This window comes from Suricata suricatta, chromosome 10, assembly GCF_006229205.1.
Source record: "Suricata suricatta isolate VVHF042 chromosome 10, meerkat_22Aug2017_6uvM2_HiC, whole genome shotgun sequence".
Lineage (NCBI taxonomy): Eukaryota > Metazoa > Chordata > Mammalia > Carnivora > Herpestidae > Suricata > Suricata suricatta.
Genome location: NC_043709.1, coordinates 105,002,927 through 105,021,887, shown reverse-complemented (window position 1 = coordinate 105,021,887; position 18,961 = coordinate 105,002,927). Strand labels below are relative to the sequence as shown.

General features: G+C 40.9%; 1 protein-coding gene across 2 annotated transcripts in view; it reads right to left on the bottom strand.

Annotated features, from left to right (window-relative positions):
- Positions 1–18,961, bottom strand: part of USP18 (ubiquitin specific peptidase 18) — a 59,889-nt gene that overhangs the window by 32,218 nt on the left and 8,710 nt on the right. For both annotated transcript variants that reach the window (XM_029954720.1, XM_029954721.1), the window contains exons 2-5: positions 16,685–16,761; positions 14,339–14,592; positions 13,154–13,250; positions 7,076–7,221 (exon numbers count right to left, since the gene is read on the bottom strand). In XM_029954720.1, coding sequence (XP_029810580.1) covers positions 7,076–7,221; positions 13,154–13,250; positions 14,339–14,592; positions 16,685–16,761 — 574 coding nt within the window. The remainder of the gene's footprint in view (positions 1–7,075; positions 7,222–13,153; positions 13,251–14,338; positions 14,593–16,684; positions 16,762–18,961) is intronic.

Sequence of the window (18,961 nt, the reverse complement as noted above, 5' to 3'; positions counted from 1 at the left end):
CTGAGAATGAACTGAGGGTTGAGGGGGAAGGGGGAGGGGGGAAAGGAGGTGGTGGTGATGGTGGAGGGCACTTGAGGGGAAGAGCACTGGGTGTTGTATGGAAAACAATTTGACAATAAAATATTATGGAAAAAAAAATTTGTATTTCACTGAAAAAAAAATAAAAATAAAATGAGTAAGAAAAGTGAAAAAATAAATAAATAAATAAATAAATAATTATATACCATTTCCAAATGAAATTTATTCCTAGAATGCAAGAATGGGTCAACATATGAAAATCAACCAATGCAATATGCCACATCAACAAAATTAAGGACTAAAACATCTGAATTGATGCAGAATACGTATTTCACAAAATTCAACACCTTTTCATGATAAAAACAAATAGGAATAGAATAAAATATGACAACATATAAAAGCCACATATGACATACCCTCACCAAACATCATTCAATTGTGAAAAACAGAAAATTTTTCCTCTAAGACCAGGAACAAGGCAAGGATGCCCACATTAACCACTTCTCTTCAATACAGCACTGAAAGTTCTGGTCAGAGCAATTAAGAACAAGAAACAACTCTAAGGTAAATCAAGGATTTAGGTGATAATAAGGTACCAATGCAGATTTATCTATTTTAACAAATCTACCACTCTGGTGCAGAATATTGATAATGGAGGAAAATGGGTGTGCAGTGGCAGGGAATCTGTGGAAAATGACTTGACTTTCTGCTCAATTTTGCTGTGAACCTAAAACTTCTCTAAACAAAATAACCTAGCAAAGAAATGAACAGAAATTCAGGAACCTGTGGGATATCATCAACTACACCAACATACATATAATGGAAGTCCCAGAAGGTGCAGCAAGAGACAAAGGCCAGAAGGAATATTTGAAGAAATAATGACTCCAAACCTCCCAAATTTGTTGAAAAACATTAATCTACACATGTAAGAAGCTAAACTCTAAGTACAATAAACTCTAAGAGGGCCACACCTAGACACATGACAACCAAACTGTCAAAAGTCAAATATAAAGAGAGAATCCTGAAATCAGCAAGAGAAAAAGAATGACTCATCATATAAAGTGTCTTGGTCTGTTCAGGGTACAATAACAAAAATGCCATAGCCTACCTATCTTTTAAACTGAGAAATCAGTTCTGGAGGCTATGGAGTCCAAGTTCAAGATATCAGCAGATTCTAGAGCACTTTCTTGGATGTTTTCACATGGTAGAAGAGCCAAAGGAGATCTTTCAGGCAACTTTCATAAGGATATTAATCCCATTCATGAGAGCTCTGCTTTCATGAACTAATCACCTCCCAAAGGCCCCGTCTCCTAATATCATCACTCTGGGGGTTAAATTTCAAAATATGAATTTTGATGGGACACAAACATAAAGATACAACAGATCCTCAATAAGATTCACACCTTACTTCTCATCAGGAACTATGAGAACAGAAGATGGTGGGATAACATATTCAAATGCTAGGTAGAAAAGCTGTCAACCAAGAGTTCTATATCCAGAAAAACTTCTCTTCAAAAATGAAGCAGAAATTTAGACACTCTGAAATAAACAAAAACTGAGGCCATTCATTACTAAAGACTTGCCCTACAAGAAATTTTAAAGGAAGTCCTCCTGGCTAAAATGAAACTATACAGTAACAACATGGTAACTCAAATTCACATGAGGAAATAAGAAGCACTGGGATTCAGGAGGGAGTTATGATTGTGGAAGAGTGGGAGATCTCAGGGTTGCCTCATCCCTTGAACACAGCCTAGGGTTACCTCATCCCTTGAACATAGCTAGATAAATCATTTTGAACACCCAAGAAGTTGATCTGAGGACTGAGAGAACAGAAATGCACAACTAGACTTAGAAGGTAGGAGCTGTGGAGAGTTAACTAAGGGGGGAGAAGAGCTGTGGGTGTTGTGATAGTGACGGAGCCCTGATCATGGAGAGAGGAGTAAGAGAGAAGGAAAGAAGGGGAGAAGTGCCTGAAGGGAATTGCACAAGAAAAACTCTTCCCCAAAACTACTGACAGGGAAAAGGAGAGAGACCGAACACAAGTTTTTATAAACAATGGAGCACAGAGTCTGAAGTTTCAGAGTCACACATGTTGGGCTTAATAGTGCTCTGGTGGGGAGAGAAAACAGAGACCCAGGAGAAGACAGCATGAGCTGAAGATCCCCTGGGTTGCATAGTTCCCCTCCTTTGAGTGCATTTGCAAAAGAATGAAACTAGTACACTTTCTTACACCATACACAAAAATAAATTCAAAATGGATGGAAAACCTAAATGTGAGGAAATGATCAAAATCCTAGATGAGAACACAGTCAGCAACCCATTTGGCCTCGTCATAGCTTCTTAGTAGCAAAATGAATTATTAGGACTTCTTTAAGATAAAAAGGTTCTGCACAGTGAAGGAAACAATCAATAAAACTAAAAGGCAGTCTACGAAACAGAAGATATTTGCAAATGACACACCTGATAAAGGGTTAGTATCCAGAACTAATCAAACTCAACATCCCAAAGACAAACAATCCAGTGAAGAAATGGGCAGAAGACATGAATACACTTTTCCAAAGAAGACATCCAGGTGGCTAACACATGTAAAGATGCTCAACATCACTCATCTTCAGGGAAATACAAATCAAAACCATAATGAGGGGCACTTGGGTGGCTCAGTCACCTGTGCATCCAACTCTTGATTTCGGTTCAGGTCATGATCCCAGAGTCATGGGATCAAGTCTTGGGTTGGGCTCTCCATTGAGCATGGAGTCTGCTTAAGATTCTCTCCCTCTGCCCCTCCCCCCAGCTCACTCACTCTCTCTTTTTCTCTCAAAAGAAAAATAACACGATGAAGTATCACATCACACCTTGTCAGAATGGCCAAAATTAACAACACAGGAAACAACAGGGGTTGGTGAGGATGCAGAAAAAGGGGAACACTTTTGCATTGCCGGTGGAAATGCAAACTGGTGTAGCCCCTCTGGAAAATAGTATAGAGGTCCCTCAAAAACTTTAAAATAGGGGCACATGGATGGCTCAGTCAGTTGATCATCCAACTTCAGTTCAGGTTATGATCTCATGGTTCGTGACTTCTAGCCCTGTATTGGGCTTGCACCTGTCAGCACAGAGCCCACTTTGGAACCTCTCTGTCCCCGTCTCTCTCTGCCTCTCCTCCACAAATGCTCTTTATCTCAAAATAAATAAACATTTAAAAAATTAAAAATAGAACTACCCTATGATCCAGCAATGGCACTACTAGGTTATTTACCCAAAGGATACAAAAAATACAGATTCAAAGGGGTACATGCACCCTGATGTTTATAACAGCATTATCAACAATAGCCAAACTATGGAAAGAACCCAAATGGCCATCAAATGATGGATGGATAAAGAAGATGTGGTATACACATACAATGGAATATTACTCAGTCATCAAAAATAATGAAATCTTGCTATTTGCAACAAGGTGGATAGAGCCAGAGAGTATTATGTTAAGTGAAGCAAGTCAGTCAGAAAAAAGACAAATCCCGTATGATTTCACTCAATATGTGGAATTTAAGAAACAAAACAGATGAGCATATGGGAAAGGAGAGAAAGACAGAAGTAAACAAACCATAAGAGACTCGTAAAGACAAAGAACAAACTGAGGGTTGATAGAGGGAGATGGCGGGGGATGGGCGAAGTGGGTTATGGGCATTAAGAATGGCACTTTTTATGATGAGCACTTGGTGTTGTATGTAAATGATGAATCACTAAATTCTACTCTTGAAAACATTACACTATATGTTATTTTGAAAAAAGAAGCATTGGGATACAGAGTAACATCACCAAGGTGGCAAAGTAGGAGACCCTAGTCTCCAAGCCCCCACAAAGGATCAACAATTACATAGTTATCCATGAATGAAAATAGGGGAGTCCACTTAAAAAACTTCAGCAATAGGGTCTCCTGGGTGGTTTAGTTGGTAGATTGTCCAACTCTTGACTTCAGCCCAGGTCATGATCGCAGGGTTGTGGGATCAAGCCCCATGTCAGGCTCTACACTGAGGGTGGGGCCTGCTTAAGAGTCTCTCTCCCTCTCTCTCTCTCTCTCTCTCTCTCTCTCTCTCTCTCTCTCCCTCCCTCTGCCCCTCTCCCTATCTCATCCATGCCCTTTATCACTCTCCCTCTATCTCTAAAAATATGAAAGAAAGGAAGAAGAAAGAAAGAAGGAAGGAAGTAAAGAAAGAAAGAAAAAGACTTCAGCAACAGAAAGGAAAAATAATTCAATACAATGGAACAAAAAACTTACAACCGCACAAAAAGGATAGGAAAAAGAGCTTCATTTTGCCTGTATCATCCACCCTCCAGGCACATTGCTCAGTGCCAAGAGGGAACTCCCCAGCTCAAAAGAGCTCCTCTCACCAGGAAAAGGAGAGCAGCATGAGTGACCAACTTCCCCGCCCTTTCCGAGCACTGTATGAAGAAACTAGTTTGGTTTCACCCCACCTGGAGACCAGTAAATGTCTGTAAATGTCTAGGAATAAGGAATAAGAGAAGCAAGTGCTAGTATCATCCATGTAACAGAAGGCACCACGGTTCCCAGTGACCCAACCCACTAAGGACCCATTAGCTTCTACCACTGAAAAAAACTAATGGCCAGCACAACTACCATAGAACCCTGCAGATTTCACCACTGAGGTTTTCACCCCACAGGTTTTTGTTTGCAGGTACCATTACCAGAGTCCCTCCCCAGTATCTTCCTTCCTCCCACCAGCACTCAGAAAATCAGAACAGCAGACATCCCTGGCCTCTGTGGTCGCACACATACAAAATGCCAGCCTACATCCTGATAGTTGACCCCACCACCACTTACACACTTGGGGCTAGACCCTGTGGCTGTGCACTTACACCTGCCAGTCTGAATCCTGTCGCCATTCTCCACTGCCATGTGCACACCCAGAATGAGCCCCTATAGCCACATGACTGCTTGCCAACAGCTGAAACCCCCAAGCTACCTGTGAGCCTGGACCCAACCCTGACACTTGTCACTGGCCTGTGCCTCTGGGCTTGCCTACAACTAACCTCTGCATCTGTGCAACCTATACACTACCAGTCTGAATCCCATCACCAACCTCTACTGCCCTACACATTCCAGGGGCAAGCTTTTGCAGCCACAGGAGTGCACTATGAAAACCAGGCCCACACAGCTGTTTGTGGGCCCACATCTGGCCCCAACTACTGTTTCTGCCTTATGCCCCTGGGCTCATCTACAGCTAATCTCCACATCTGCGCACCTGTATACTCCTGGCTTGACTTATGTCATCAGCCTTCAATGTAATCTGTGCACCCATGGTGATACTCTGCAACCACAGAAGTGCAAACCAATAGCAAAAGTCCCCACAGCTGCTAATGCATCCACAGTAAGACCCTTGCACCTGCTGCTGGCCATAGCCTTCACCACTGTGTGTGTGTCTGCAGCCAGACCCTGTCACCAAGCAGCCGCCTGCAGCCAGCTCCCACAGACAGACAGGTTCACACAAGTGGCAGCCACCACCACTTCCTGCCCTGGTCCTAGCTTCTGGATCTAAAGATCCACTGATGACTCCAACAGCTCTTGTACCTATTTCAGATACCCTACATCTCTCTCTAAGAATCACACATTATCTAGATCATGGACCCCAGAAGCCTAAGCCGATGAGGCATTACAACCCCTGGACCCAGAGCCACCATACAGCACACCTGGTGCCTCCACACCACCAGGCCTGCACACTCCAGCTGCAGGTGAAGGTCTTTCCTTGACAAAGTCAACACATAAAGTCTTTAATAAGTAACTACTTCTCCAAATGTGGAGACACCTACATAAGGTTACAGGGATCACAAAGAATCAGGGAAACATGATACCACCAAAAGAACATAGTATACTTTCAATAATTTATCCCCCAAAAATGGAGATATACAAATTGCCTAGAAAGTAATTATAAATAATTGTTCTAAAGATACTCAGAGATGTCGCAAAACATAATCAATTTCAATAAATCAGGAAAATAATGCAAGAAAAATAGAAATTCAACAAAGAAAGAAACATAAAAAAGAATCACACAGAAATTTTGGAACTAAATAATACAATGATTCAACTGAAGAATTCAATAGTTTTGACAGCAGACTGGATGGAGTCTCAAAAAAGAAAAGAAAGTGACAGAAAACTTATTTAAAGAAACAGTAGCTGAGACTTCCCAAATCCAGGGAGATTAGACATCAAAGCTCAGGTCCCCAAAGATATTTAATTCAAACAGACATTCTCTAAGACACATCAATGGTAAAACTTAAAAAAAATCAAAAACAAAAAGAGATCTTAAAAATCAATAAGAGAAAGGGATCTTATCACTTACAAGGGCACCCCTTTACGAGGGCTATCAGAGGATTTCTCAGTACAAACCTTATGTGCTAGCAGACAGTGGAAGGACATATTCCAAGTAATGAAAGAAAACAACTGCCAATCAAAAAAGCTTTACTTCAGAAATGAAGGAGAGATCAAAGCTTTCCCAGACAAATGCTAAGGGAGCTAATCATCACTACACTTGCCTTACAAGAAATGCTAAAGGGAGTTCAGTTCTTCAACCTGAAAAGAAAGAATACTAACTTTCTTTAAAAAGGAAAGAGACTGAATCAGTCATTTTATTGATTTTTATTTTTACTTTAGAGAGAGCACAAGTAGGGAAGAGGGGCAGAGGAAGATAGAGAGAAAAAAATCTTAAGCAGGCTACACACAAAGCGCCGAGCATGACACAGGGCTTCACCCCACAACCCTGGCATCATGACCTAAGCCAAAATAAGGAGTTGGACACTCGACTGACTGAGCCACCCAGGCACCCCTGAATCAACCACTTTAAAGCTTCCCACAACGAAAAGCTCAGGCCCAGAGGACTTAATTCTGCCAAAAATTTAAAGTATTAATACCTATCCCTTCACAAACTCTCCCAAAACAGAGAAGAGAAGGGAAGGGTTCCTGACTCTTTTTTTGAGCCCCTCACCCTCCCTCCATCCTCCTTGCTACCCCCCTACCTCCCCTCTCTCAGAGCTGAGAGGGTCTTACTTGGAATATTGTACTTCTGAAGACAGTAGGCAAGCTCCGAGGGTTTCACTGCCTTCTGCCGGCTGTCCCGCATCCTCTCCAGTAGCAAGAGCAACTGGAAGGGGACACTTCTCCTTTGCTCTTCTGTTCCCCTTGGTACTGTTATCCTGCCAAATAAGAACATCCATCAACTCCTTATCCCCACAGTTCTCAATGCTAGATGCATACTGGAATCACTTGGGGGAATTTTCAAAACTATCCATGTCCAGGCCACTTTATAGATAACTAAATCAGAATTTCTAATAGTCAGGCCCAGTTATGAGGATTTTAAGTTTCCCGGATGATTTAAGTGTACAGATAAGTTGAAAAGCATCGTGTTATCAAATTGGCTATCGTGATTACCCTCTCAAGAGGGGATCAGACAACTGTTGCCTAACCCCTCTCCTCACTCTGCTCAACAATCACACTTAAATTAAGGGCAGATGCAGAAGGTCCTGGGTCCATAGCAAAATGGCCTGAAGTACTCTAAAGTGAAAAGGCAAATACTGATCTAGGTCTTGGGAAGAAAGGAGAACATGAAGGAATGTAAGTGTATTTTTAAAATGATTTAATTATAGGCATCTCTCAATTGCCTATGCCAATAGAAGGGATGAAGGAGAAAACACAGGGCAGAAAATAATATATGACAGGCAGGGAGGAAGATGGCAGCAAAGTAGGAGGACCATAGGCTCACCTCATCCCAGGAACACAACTGCATAACAATCAAATCATCCTAAATACCCCAGAAATTGGCCTAAAGACTGATATAACAAACTCCACAACTAAAGGAAGAGAAGAGGCCACATTGAAGAATATAAGAAGTATGGAGGTGAGGTTTTGGGGAGAAACAGATCACAGGTGCTGGTGAAGGGAGGGAGCCATGATTGTGGAAAAGGGGAAGAGAGAGGAACACACAGCAGAGTGCACCATGAGAATCTTCCCCAAAGCCACTGGTTTGGAGAAAAAGGACAGAATTTCATGACTTCTTGCAACGAGCAAAGCTTAAACCTTGGAGTTTTAAAGGTCAGAGGTCTTGGCTGGGATAGAGTGTGGAGAGTACTATGCTGCTCCTGGAAAGAAGGCAGGAAAACAACTGCCTTCCAAGATAGCATGGAAACAACCATCTAAAGAGCACCTGGGGCACACACTGGGATGATTAGTCACTCTTCTCAGAGGGCATCCCTTAGAGGCAGCATTCACAGGGACACTTCTCTGGGAGTAAAAGGGCCAGCTGGTGCCATTTCCCTCCCCCACCCCTCAGCATCAACACAGAACCACTTGTGGGGAGCAGCACAGCACCAACACTGCCTGCCTAATTTACATACACCAAGCCCCACATCCCAATGCTCCAGTAATACAACCCTTTTCAGTCATTCTTGCCTCAGTCCCAGTGTGGTGGGCTCCTCTTCCAGAAGATCAGCTCAAACTCCTGCCCACACCACACCTGCTGACCAGAGAGTCCTGCAGGACCTCAGTTCCAGTGAAAGTGGTAACAAGCCTCATTTCACAAGCAGACCAGAGCATAACTAGCTAAAACTCACCACATTCAGGCCAGGGACAAAACATTGCCCATAGCAGGCAAGGAGAGCCTTTTCAGGCAACTGGCCTGAAGGACAAATCAGCTGAACCACAACAGAATGTGGCATGTAGCATAAACTAGAGACACTCCCTGAAGTGGCAGACCCTGGTCACTACATAACCTCTCTCCACTAGGCCATTACTTTCAGGAAGAGGAGACACAACTGGCTTTTCTATCACAGAGAAGCAGGCAGAGACTTAGACACAACTGGAAGACAGAGGAATCTATCTCAAATGAAAGAACAAGATAAGACCACAGCAGAGATCTAAGTGAAACAGATATAAGTAACATGCCTGAGGGAAAATTTAAAGCAATGATCATAAGGATATTCACTAGGCTTGAGAAAAGAATGACAGACATCAGTGAGACCCTTATGACAGAGATAAAAGAGTTAAAAAAGAATTAATCAGAGATGAAGAGTACAATAAATGAAATTAGAAACATGTGTGATGCAATGAACAGCAGGCTGAAAGAAGCAGGGGAACAAATTAATGACCTAGATGACAAAGTACAGGAAAGCAAAGAAACTGAACAAAAAAGAGAAAGAAAAATTATGCAACATGAGAATAGATCTAGGAAACTCAATTCAAATATAATACCATTTTATTACAGGAGTCCCAGAAGAAAAGAAATAAAAGGGGACAGAAAATGTATGTGAAGAATAGCTAAAAACTTCCCTAATCTGGGGAAGGAAGCAGACATCCATACCCAGGAGGCACAGAGAACTACCATCCAAATAAACAATTGTGGGCCAATACCAAGACATACTGGAATTAAATTTGCAAAATATAGTGGTTAAAAAGAAAAACCTTAAAAACAGCAAGACCACAGAGGTCATTAACTTACAAGAGGAAACCCATAAGGCTAGCAGGAGACTTTTCAACAGAAACTTGGCAAGCCAGAAGGGAGTGGCATGATATATTCAAAGTGCTGAATCGGAAAAATCTTCAGTCAATAACACTCTATCCAGCAAGGTTACCATTCAGGATAGAAGGAGAGATAAAGAGCTTCCCAAACAAACAAGAACTAAAGTAGTTTTTGACCACTAATCCAGCCCTGCAAGAAATATTAAAGGGAACGCTTTGAGTAGAAAGAAGAGGTCAAATGATAAAGAAAAGAAAAGATCAGAGAAAATCTCCCAGAAACAATGACAAAACAGGTAATTAAATGGCAATAAATAATATCTATCAATAAGTACTTTGAATGTAAATGGACTAAATACCCAATCAAAAGACCTAGGGTATAAGAATAGATTTTAAAAATAACAAACAAACAAGACCAATCTATATGCTACCTACAAGAGACTCATTTTCAACCTAAAGACACCTACAGATTGAAAGTGAGAAGATGGAGAAATATGTATCATCCAAATGAATGTCAAAAGAAAGCTGAAGGGGCAATACTTGTATCATATAAACTGGACTGTAGAACAAAGATGGAACAAAAGGCAAAGAAGGGGGACGCCTGGGTGGTTCAGTAAGTTAAATGCCCTATTCTTGATTTCAGCTCAGTTCATGATCTCATGGTTCATGAGATGGAGACCTGTGTCAGACTCTGCATTGACACGAAGGAGGCTGCTTGGGATTCTCCCTCTCCTCTCCTCTCCTCTCCTCTCCTCTCCTCTCCTCTCCTCTCCTCTCCTCTCCTCTCCTCTCTCCTCTCCTCTCCTCTCTCCTCTCCTCTCCTCTCCTCCTCTCTCTCTCTCTCTCTCTCTCTCTCTCTCTCTTACTCTCTCCCTGCCCCTACACCAATAACCTCCAAAGAAATTGAATCAGTAATCAAAAAACTCCCAAGAAACAAAAATCCAGGACCAGATGGCTTCATAAGTGAATTCTACCAAACATTTAAAGAAGAGTTAATACCTATTCTTCTCAAACTGTTCCAGAAAATAGAAAAAGGAGAAACTTCCAAATTCATTCTATGAGGCCAGCATTACCCTGACACCAAAACACAACTATAAAAGCAAACTATAGGCTATTAACCCTGATGAACATGGATGCAAATATCCTCAACAAAATACTAGCAAACCAAATCCAACAATACATTAAAAGAATCATTCACCATTATTAAGTGGGATTCATGTCTGGGTTGTAAGGGTGGTTCAATATTTATGAATCAATCATTGTAATGCATAACATTAACAAAAGAAAGGATAAGAACCATACGATCCTCTCAATAGATGCAGGAAAAGCATCTGACAAAGTACAACAGCCATTCATGATAAAAACCTTCAACAAAGTAGGGATAGAGGGAACATACTTCAACATAATAAAGGCCCTATATGAAAACCTCACAGCTAGCATCATCCTCAATGAGGAAAAGCTCTCAGTCAAGAAGAAGGTCAGAAAGAACACAGAGATATCCACCCTCACCAGTGTTATTCAATGTAGTACTGAAAGTCCTAGCCACAGCAATCAGACAACACAAAGAAATAAAAGAGATCCAAATTAGCAAGGGAGAACTCAAACTTTCACCATTTGCAGATGATATGACACTCTATGTAGAAAACCTAAAGATTCCACCAAAAAACTGCTAGAACTGATATACGAACTCGGTAAAGTCACAGGATATAAAATCAACATAGAAAAAGCTGTTGCATTTCAATACACCAATAATGAAGCAGAAGAAAGAGAAATGGGGTGCCTGGGTGGCTCCATTTGCTAAGTGTCCGACTCTTGGTTTCAGCTAAGGTCTTGATCTCATGATTTCATGAGTTTGAGCTCTACATCAGGCTCTGTGCTGATAGCATGGAACCTGCTTGGGATTCTCTCTCGCGCTCTCTCTCTCTGCCCCTCCCCCAATCACACTGTCTCTATCTAAAAAAAAAAACTTAAAAAAAAAAAAAGAAAGAGAAATGAAGGATTCAATCTCATTTACAATCACACCAAAACCATAAGATACCTCGGAATAAATCTAACCAAAGAGGTGAAAGACCTGTATTCTGAAAACTATACAACACTGACCAAAGAAATTGAAGAGAACACAAAGAAATGGAAAGACGTTCCATGTTCATGAACTGGAAGAACAAATATTGTGAAAATGTCTACACTACCTGGCTGTACTTTACAGTCACCTGGAGAGTCTAATGCCTAAGCCTCACCCTAGACCATCTGAACACCTGGTGGTGGGAACAGGTATTTATATTTCTTTTTAATCATCTTAGGTGGTTCTAGTGTGTAGTCTAGATTGTGCAAAACAAGTTCTTTTCTCTGGCAACTTTCAAAAGGAGACTTAAAAGTTCAAGTCACTAGTAGAGGCTAAAGTCTGGGATTGTGATGCTTAGAGGAGAAAGCAGGAAATAGCCTCCTTGACCTCAATTGCAGCAATTTCCTCCTCGACACATTCCCAAAGGCAAGGGAATCAAGAACAAAAATGAACTATTGGGACCTCATCAAGATAAAAAGCTTCTGCACCACAAAGGAAACAATCAAAAAAACTAATAGGCAACTGACAGAATGGGAAAAGATAATGGCAAATGGCATATCAGATAAAGGGCTAGTATCCAAAATCTACAAGGAACTCACTAAACTCCATACCCAAAAAATGAATAATTCAGTGAAGAAATGGGCAGATTACCTGAACAGACACTTCTCCAAAAAGGACATCCAGATGGCCAACAGACACATGAAATGATGCTCAGCGTCACTCATTATCAGGAAAATACAAATCAAAACCACACTGAGATACCACCTCAAACCAGTCAGAATGGCTAAAATAAACAAATCAAGAGACTTTAGATGCTGGTGAGGATGTGGAGAAACAGGCACCCTCCTACACTGTTGGTGGCAATGTAAACTCGTACAGCCACTTTGGAAAACAGTATGGAGGTTCCCCAAAAAACTATCAATAGAACTCCCCTACGACCCAGCAATAGCACTGCTAGGGATTTACCCAGAGGATACATAAATGATGAGGCATAGGAGCACATGTACCCCAATGTTTACAGTGGCACTTTCTACAATAGCCAAATCATGGAAAGAGCCTAAATGTCCATCACCTGATGAATGAATAAAGAAGATGTGGTATATATATACAATGGAATACTACATGGCAATGAGAAAGAATGAAATCTGGCCATTTGTAGCAAAGCGGATGAACCTCAAGGGTGTCATGCTAAGCGAAATAAGTCAGGCAGAGAAGGGCAGATACCATATGTTTGCACTCATAGGTCTAACAGGAGAAACCTAACAGAGGGCCATAGGGTGGAGAAGAGGGAAAGAGAGTTGGGGAGAGAGAGGGACACAAATCATGAGAGACTACTGAACACTGACTGAAAACGAACCAAGGGCTGAAGGGGGAGGGGAAGGGGGGAGGAGGTGATGGTCATGGAGGGGGGGCACTTGTGGAGAGAAGCACTGGGTGTTATATGGAAACCAATTTGACAGTAAACTATTATTTAAAAAAAGTTCAAGTCACTGTGAAAAATGTAATATTTGAAAATGTAAAATATAATTGTTTATCAGCCTGAAAAATCATCTTACCTCTTTAATATCTTGGTGAAGCCCACATTCATAATTAATACCTGAATCAGGGAGTTAAGACAGCAGGTCTGTCCAATGTTGTGTAAACCAACAGGGCCTATACAGGAAAGAAGGAAAAAAAAATACTGAGGTCTAGGGTAAGCTATGTGATTTAACAAAAATCAGTTTTTCTAAGATCTACTAAGGACGTGAAATCCTGAAAAATACTCTCAGAAGAACAAGGATTTTACTAAGGAGCGTCCAAACAAATTGGAGAGGAGAGATAAAGCATTGGACTCTGAAAAGCGAAACAGCAGTAAAACTTTTAAAAGGAAAGGAGAGCTGGCATAAGAAAGAGTATTACTTGATGTCAAATAAGTAGTACAAGCAATTGTTATAAGAGAAAAGGCAAAGAAAGAAACATTATAGAAAGCATAACTGGGATCATTATGAGTTCCTCCCCCTCAAGTGTTCCTTACAGAGTTGAGTCTGAAAGGACACCTATGGAGCTCAGAGATAAGAGTAATTTCTTAGCTAGTCTATTTCAGACTCCAGAGGAAAGTCCCATGCTCAGTCCCCACCATGTGGCTGAAAGAAATCAGAAAAAAGCTCTGGGGGAGATTCACTAATCTAGACTCATCCCAAAAGGCTGGAAGCCAAAATGAACTTAAGAAGATAAGAAAAACAAAAGATAGCACTTTTCTAAAGTATTAGCAACCAACCTCTCCTATCCCAACCAACTTAGGCTCAACAGACTTCACAGGTGAGTAATTTAAGAGAGAGGAAATACCACTAATCTAGAATTCCTGGGGAAAAGGCTTTTGTGTATATGAGATAGGGCATCAAGATAAAAAAAAAATCCAGGGACAGCAAGTAATCACAAATTTCAGCTCCTGAGTCAGCAGAATCACCTTGCCTCAAGACATGCTAGTACACAGGTATAACAGGAAAGGCAGGAACTAATGTTGACTGCTACCATATATGCCAAGCATTAGTTTGAAGCAGCTTCCACAGATTATCTCATTTGTCCCTCCCAACAACCCTATGTACTCAGTAGTATGATTATTCCCATTTTACAGATGCAGAAATGAAGGCACAAGAAATTAGGAGTCATTAACACAGAGCTTTACTGCTTCAGAGTACAGTAGATGAGCAAAAGCATTTCTATGCAGTAAAAAAGAGAAAAAATATGAGAGACATAATGACCATGAGGACAGTCCCAGGCACTGAGGGGCTCCCTTAGCTGCTCCTTCCTCTTCATATTGTTCTCTTCCTTCTCAACGAGTTCTGCTGAGAAATGCTGAGACTCAGCCAGGATGCACTGGCAAATTTCCTCAGGGACCCCAGTGCCTGACCCTTTCGTAATCACTCCAAAATTCCCAGGCCACGCACTGTCTGGCCTGTCTTCAGGACTGCACACTTCCAGGAAGAGCTCCAATGAGTCAGCTTTGGTGGGAGCCCTGTGAAAACACACCACAGGTAGATAAGATGGAAAGCATATTCATGTGATCAGTTCTGATTCCAAACAGCCAAGTCTTAGAGGGAGGGAAAGAAATGTTTGGCTTATAAAATTCTAGGGCTAGAAACAACAACTAGACACTCCATGCCTTCATCACCCACGTTTCCGTTTTTTCTTCTTCAGAGCAGACTGCCACATTCTCTTTCCCCGAGATTCTCTATTCTGGAAAAGAGCGTAACATTCACCAAGGGGGTCCAGACCAGAAACCTAGGTGTCTCCTTGCTCCTCATCTCCAGCCCAAACAATCACTGAGGACTGTCAATTCTACCACCTGAAGGCACTCTCCTTGCTATCATACCCTTGACTTCCTGAGAAGTCCTGGCTCCTCTGGCAGGCCTACATGTTGTCTAGGTGTCCAGTGACTTTGTACTCAGGGCTATTCAAATAATTGGCTCATTATGTTCTATTGTGGGGAACTGCTATCACTCCACTTGTACTCTACAGTGGTGCCCCACTCAGAGTCCTCCTACAGGAGAGACACCATTTCTCAGGCTGAGGGGAGCACTAGTTGACAGCTCCCCAATGAGTCCCTGTCCATTAACTTACTGCAAGAAGAAATTTATCCCTATTGCCAGTAAACCTCCCATACGCACATCTCAGAGCTTTAGCATCTGACCTGAGACCCTCAACTGTGAGCATCTGGAAGTCAGGGAGTATCTATTTTCAACTGCTTCCCTTTCACTTTTCACAGGACATACTGGGCATTCAATAAATAACCCCTGAACAAATAAATGAATGAATGGGGACTTGCAGGGAACAAAGAAATGTTTTCAAATAGCTAAAAGGCTATCATGTGGAAGAGACATAATTAGATTTAACTAGATTTCTTATCTTCAGGGCATGAGGGTGGGAGAGATCAAATTACCTAATGTGTGAAACCTACAAAGAAATAGACTTCAATTCAAAATAAATAAGAACTTTCTCACAGCCAGCAAGCCAATTCAGCAGCAGTAATTTGTCCCTCATATAAATATTTAAGCAGAGGTTGGACTAGCCCTTGAAAGAAACAGAGTATAGAAAAGAATTGAACAGTGGGTGGAGGGTGAGCTCTCGTTTCCTTCCAAATATGAGGCCTGTGATTCCTTCTAAATATTCATGATAATTCAGGGGGACGCATTCAAATGTGTCCCCCTGAATTATGTGTTCTGGAGAATTAACATGGCAGATGGAATAAGAAATCACTGCTGCGTCTGGAGAAAAAAAGACCCCTTATACATACACAAATACCCACCAAAGGGAAAAATGTATATATATTAATATTTTATTATAATTTTTAATACTGTTATTTTTCAAATAATGCTAACTTACTACAAATATTTATACAATGAAAAAATGTAAAACAAAGAAAATATAAATCACTCATAATCCCAGGACTTAGGGATAATCACTACCTGGTATGCAACAATCTTTTTTCCAAAATATTTTTGATATGGTTGGTATTTTACATTTTTCTCATTTCACATCATAACAAGAATTTTCCCAAGCTCTTTATAAATACTTTTTTTAAGTTTTTAATTAACTTTTTTATTTTTGAAGAGAGAGAGAAAGAGAGAGAAGATGGAAGGGGCAGAGAGAGAGAGAGAGAGAGACACAGAGAGAATCCCAACCAGGCTCTGCAGCATGGAGCCTGATGAGAGGCTTGAACTCATGAACCATGAGATAATTACCTGGCTAAAATCAAGAGTCAAACGCTTAACCAACTAAGCCACCCAGGCACCCCTCTTTATAAATACTTTTTGATGACTAATATAGCAATAAAACATTGTTAAGTATTCTGGTTGTTTTTTCAATTTTTTACAATTATAACAAATACTACAATGAACATTTTTAGGCATAAACCTTTTCTCTACCTTTTTGATGTTTCTCATGCAAACTAAACGTCGAGGGACACAATAAAATTCAGTATAAATGAGATCATATTAACTACATAACCTAAATTCCCCTAGTCTTTTACTTTCTTCTGACAACACAGACTTTAGCCACCTATAAATGCTCCCCAAGTATATTTTGGAATCTCAAGAAGAGTCTCTTACATGTTTTGGAGTAAGGTGACAACCACTGTGCATTGCCTCTCCCCACACCAGAGTATCCACCGGATATATGCAGGGAACTGCCGGATAAAACAACCAATGAAACAATCAATCAAGGCTCCCTCCTATCTTCAAGTTGGGGCTTGATATGGAAATGTGATACATGGTCAGCTTCTCCCACTGCCTTGTGCCCTTCGATTCCATCGTTCCTTCTGCAAGGTTTCTAACTTCTGCCTGCAGCTGCTCTCTGTGCAGGGTTCTCAATCCCGTGTCCAGGTCTGAGTTGAGGAGAGCATAGACCACACTGTCTTCTCTGTCTCCCGGCTCTTCACTCGGGGGCATATATGCAAGATTTCCTCAGTTGTTCCCCTATCCTCATGCAAATAAATCTGTGGCCCTCTAAGTATCTGACCATCAGAAACAACCAGACACACAACAGATTTTTAGACAAGGTCAAAGTGTGCAAAGTTTAAGGTTCTTAATATATATTGCTAAATGCCTTGCACCAGTTTATACTCTGACCAGTAGGCTATGAGCAGCCCATCAGGACTCAGTGGTTAAACAAAATAACCTAAGTTCATTTATGCTCACAAGGACAGATTTTCATGGAAAATAAGCTAGTCGGGAATTGGGTTTACTAAAGAAGAAAAGGTATGGTTTGAAATAAGGGGCATCTTGAGGCAAGGTAGGTAACAGGCAAAAAAGATCTGTGGCTGCGGGAGAAGAATGTAGAGAAAAATGTACAAAGGATTATATAAGCAGATTGGCATAGGTGCATCCAAACCAGGACTGGAATAAAGTGTAAAAGTTCCAAAATTTTAATTTCTATAAATTGACTGGTCATTAGTAGTCAGGGAAATGCAAATCATGACTGCAATGAGATATCATTTTATACTATTCATTTGGCAACAATCAAGAATTCTGATAGAACCAAGAGTTAGAAGGAATGTACATAAATAGGATTATTTATACACTACCAGGGGAGGGGTATAAAATGGTATAATCACTTGAGAAAACAATTTGACATCATCTTATAAAGTTAAACATTCACTTAACCTCAACTCAAAAATTCCAAAAGAAATTCTTATACGTTTTTAGAGACATATACAAGAATGTTCACAGCAACACTATTTATAACAGCAAAAACATGGGGAAAAAATCCAAGCCCTCAACCCAATGGACAGAAGAATAGATGCATATCCTGTAATCAATGTATACAATGAAATAATATTCATCAGTTGCATATGAACAAACTATAGCACATGTCACAATATGGCAATTCTTGGAAACATAATGTTGAGTCAAAACATATTCAAACTCAAGGAAAATGGAACATTATGTTGTTTAGGTATCGATATATATGTGTATAATAAAGCTTTTAGGCATCAATATGTATGTGTGTAATGAAAACCACAAAGATCAGGTGATGACCTCTGATTCAGAGGCAGAGGGATGAGACAAGTGGAGAGCATGCTATTGTGTTATTTTACTATAGTAATAGTCTAGTTTGGGAATGAAGGAGTTTCATAAGCATTTTATTATTAATTAGTTAAGTAATTAATTAGAACTTGGAGTCAAGGCTAATGGCCTGAGGAAAACAGTCTAACATAAGCCTAAAAAAATGTATTCTCAGGGTGCCTGTTTGGCTCAGTTGATGTAGCATCCAACTTCTACTCAGATGGTAATATTATGTTTCGTGGGTTCGAGCCCCACAATGGCCTTTGAGCTGACAGCATGAAGCCTGCTTCAGATTCTGAGTCTTCCTCTCTCTCTGCTCTGCCCCTGCTAGTGCCTCCCTCTCTCTCTCTCTCTCTCTCTCTCTCTCTCTCTCTCTCTCTCCCTCTCTCAAACTTAAATAAATATTAAAAAATCTTTTTAATCATTCTCTTTGCACAAAGCTCATGCCACAGCTCAAGCAGGTAAGGCAGTGTAAGAACATGAGTCTGAACCTAGCAGACGCCATGACAGGCTTTGTTTCCCCTCTAAACTAGAAGGCCTAAGGTTAGTTGCTCTGGAACCATTTGGCCATTTGGCAGTTATACATTACCCAGGGGAACCCGGGGCAAAAGCAGACCACTGCAGTATCCAATCAGGAAAGGCCAGCTACCTCTCCCCACATTCCTAAGGGTGAGTCCTGCAGATGGGAACTTTAGATAAGACCCTGTTACCTAGTGTTAAAGTTAACCCTATAGTCACCAAACAAGACCCTGAACTCGCTCTGTAATTGGTTAATTTCAAAGATACCCTAAATGTTGTAATTGGGTCCCGCCAAAAGTAACG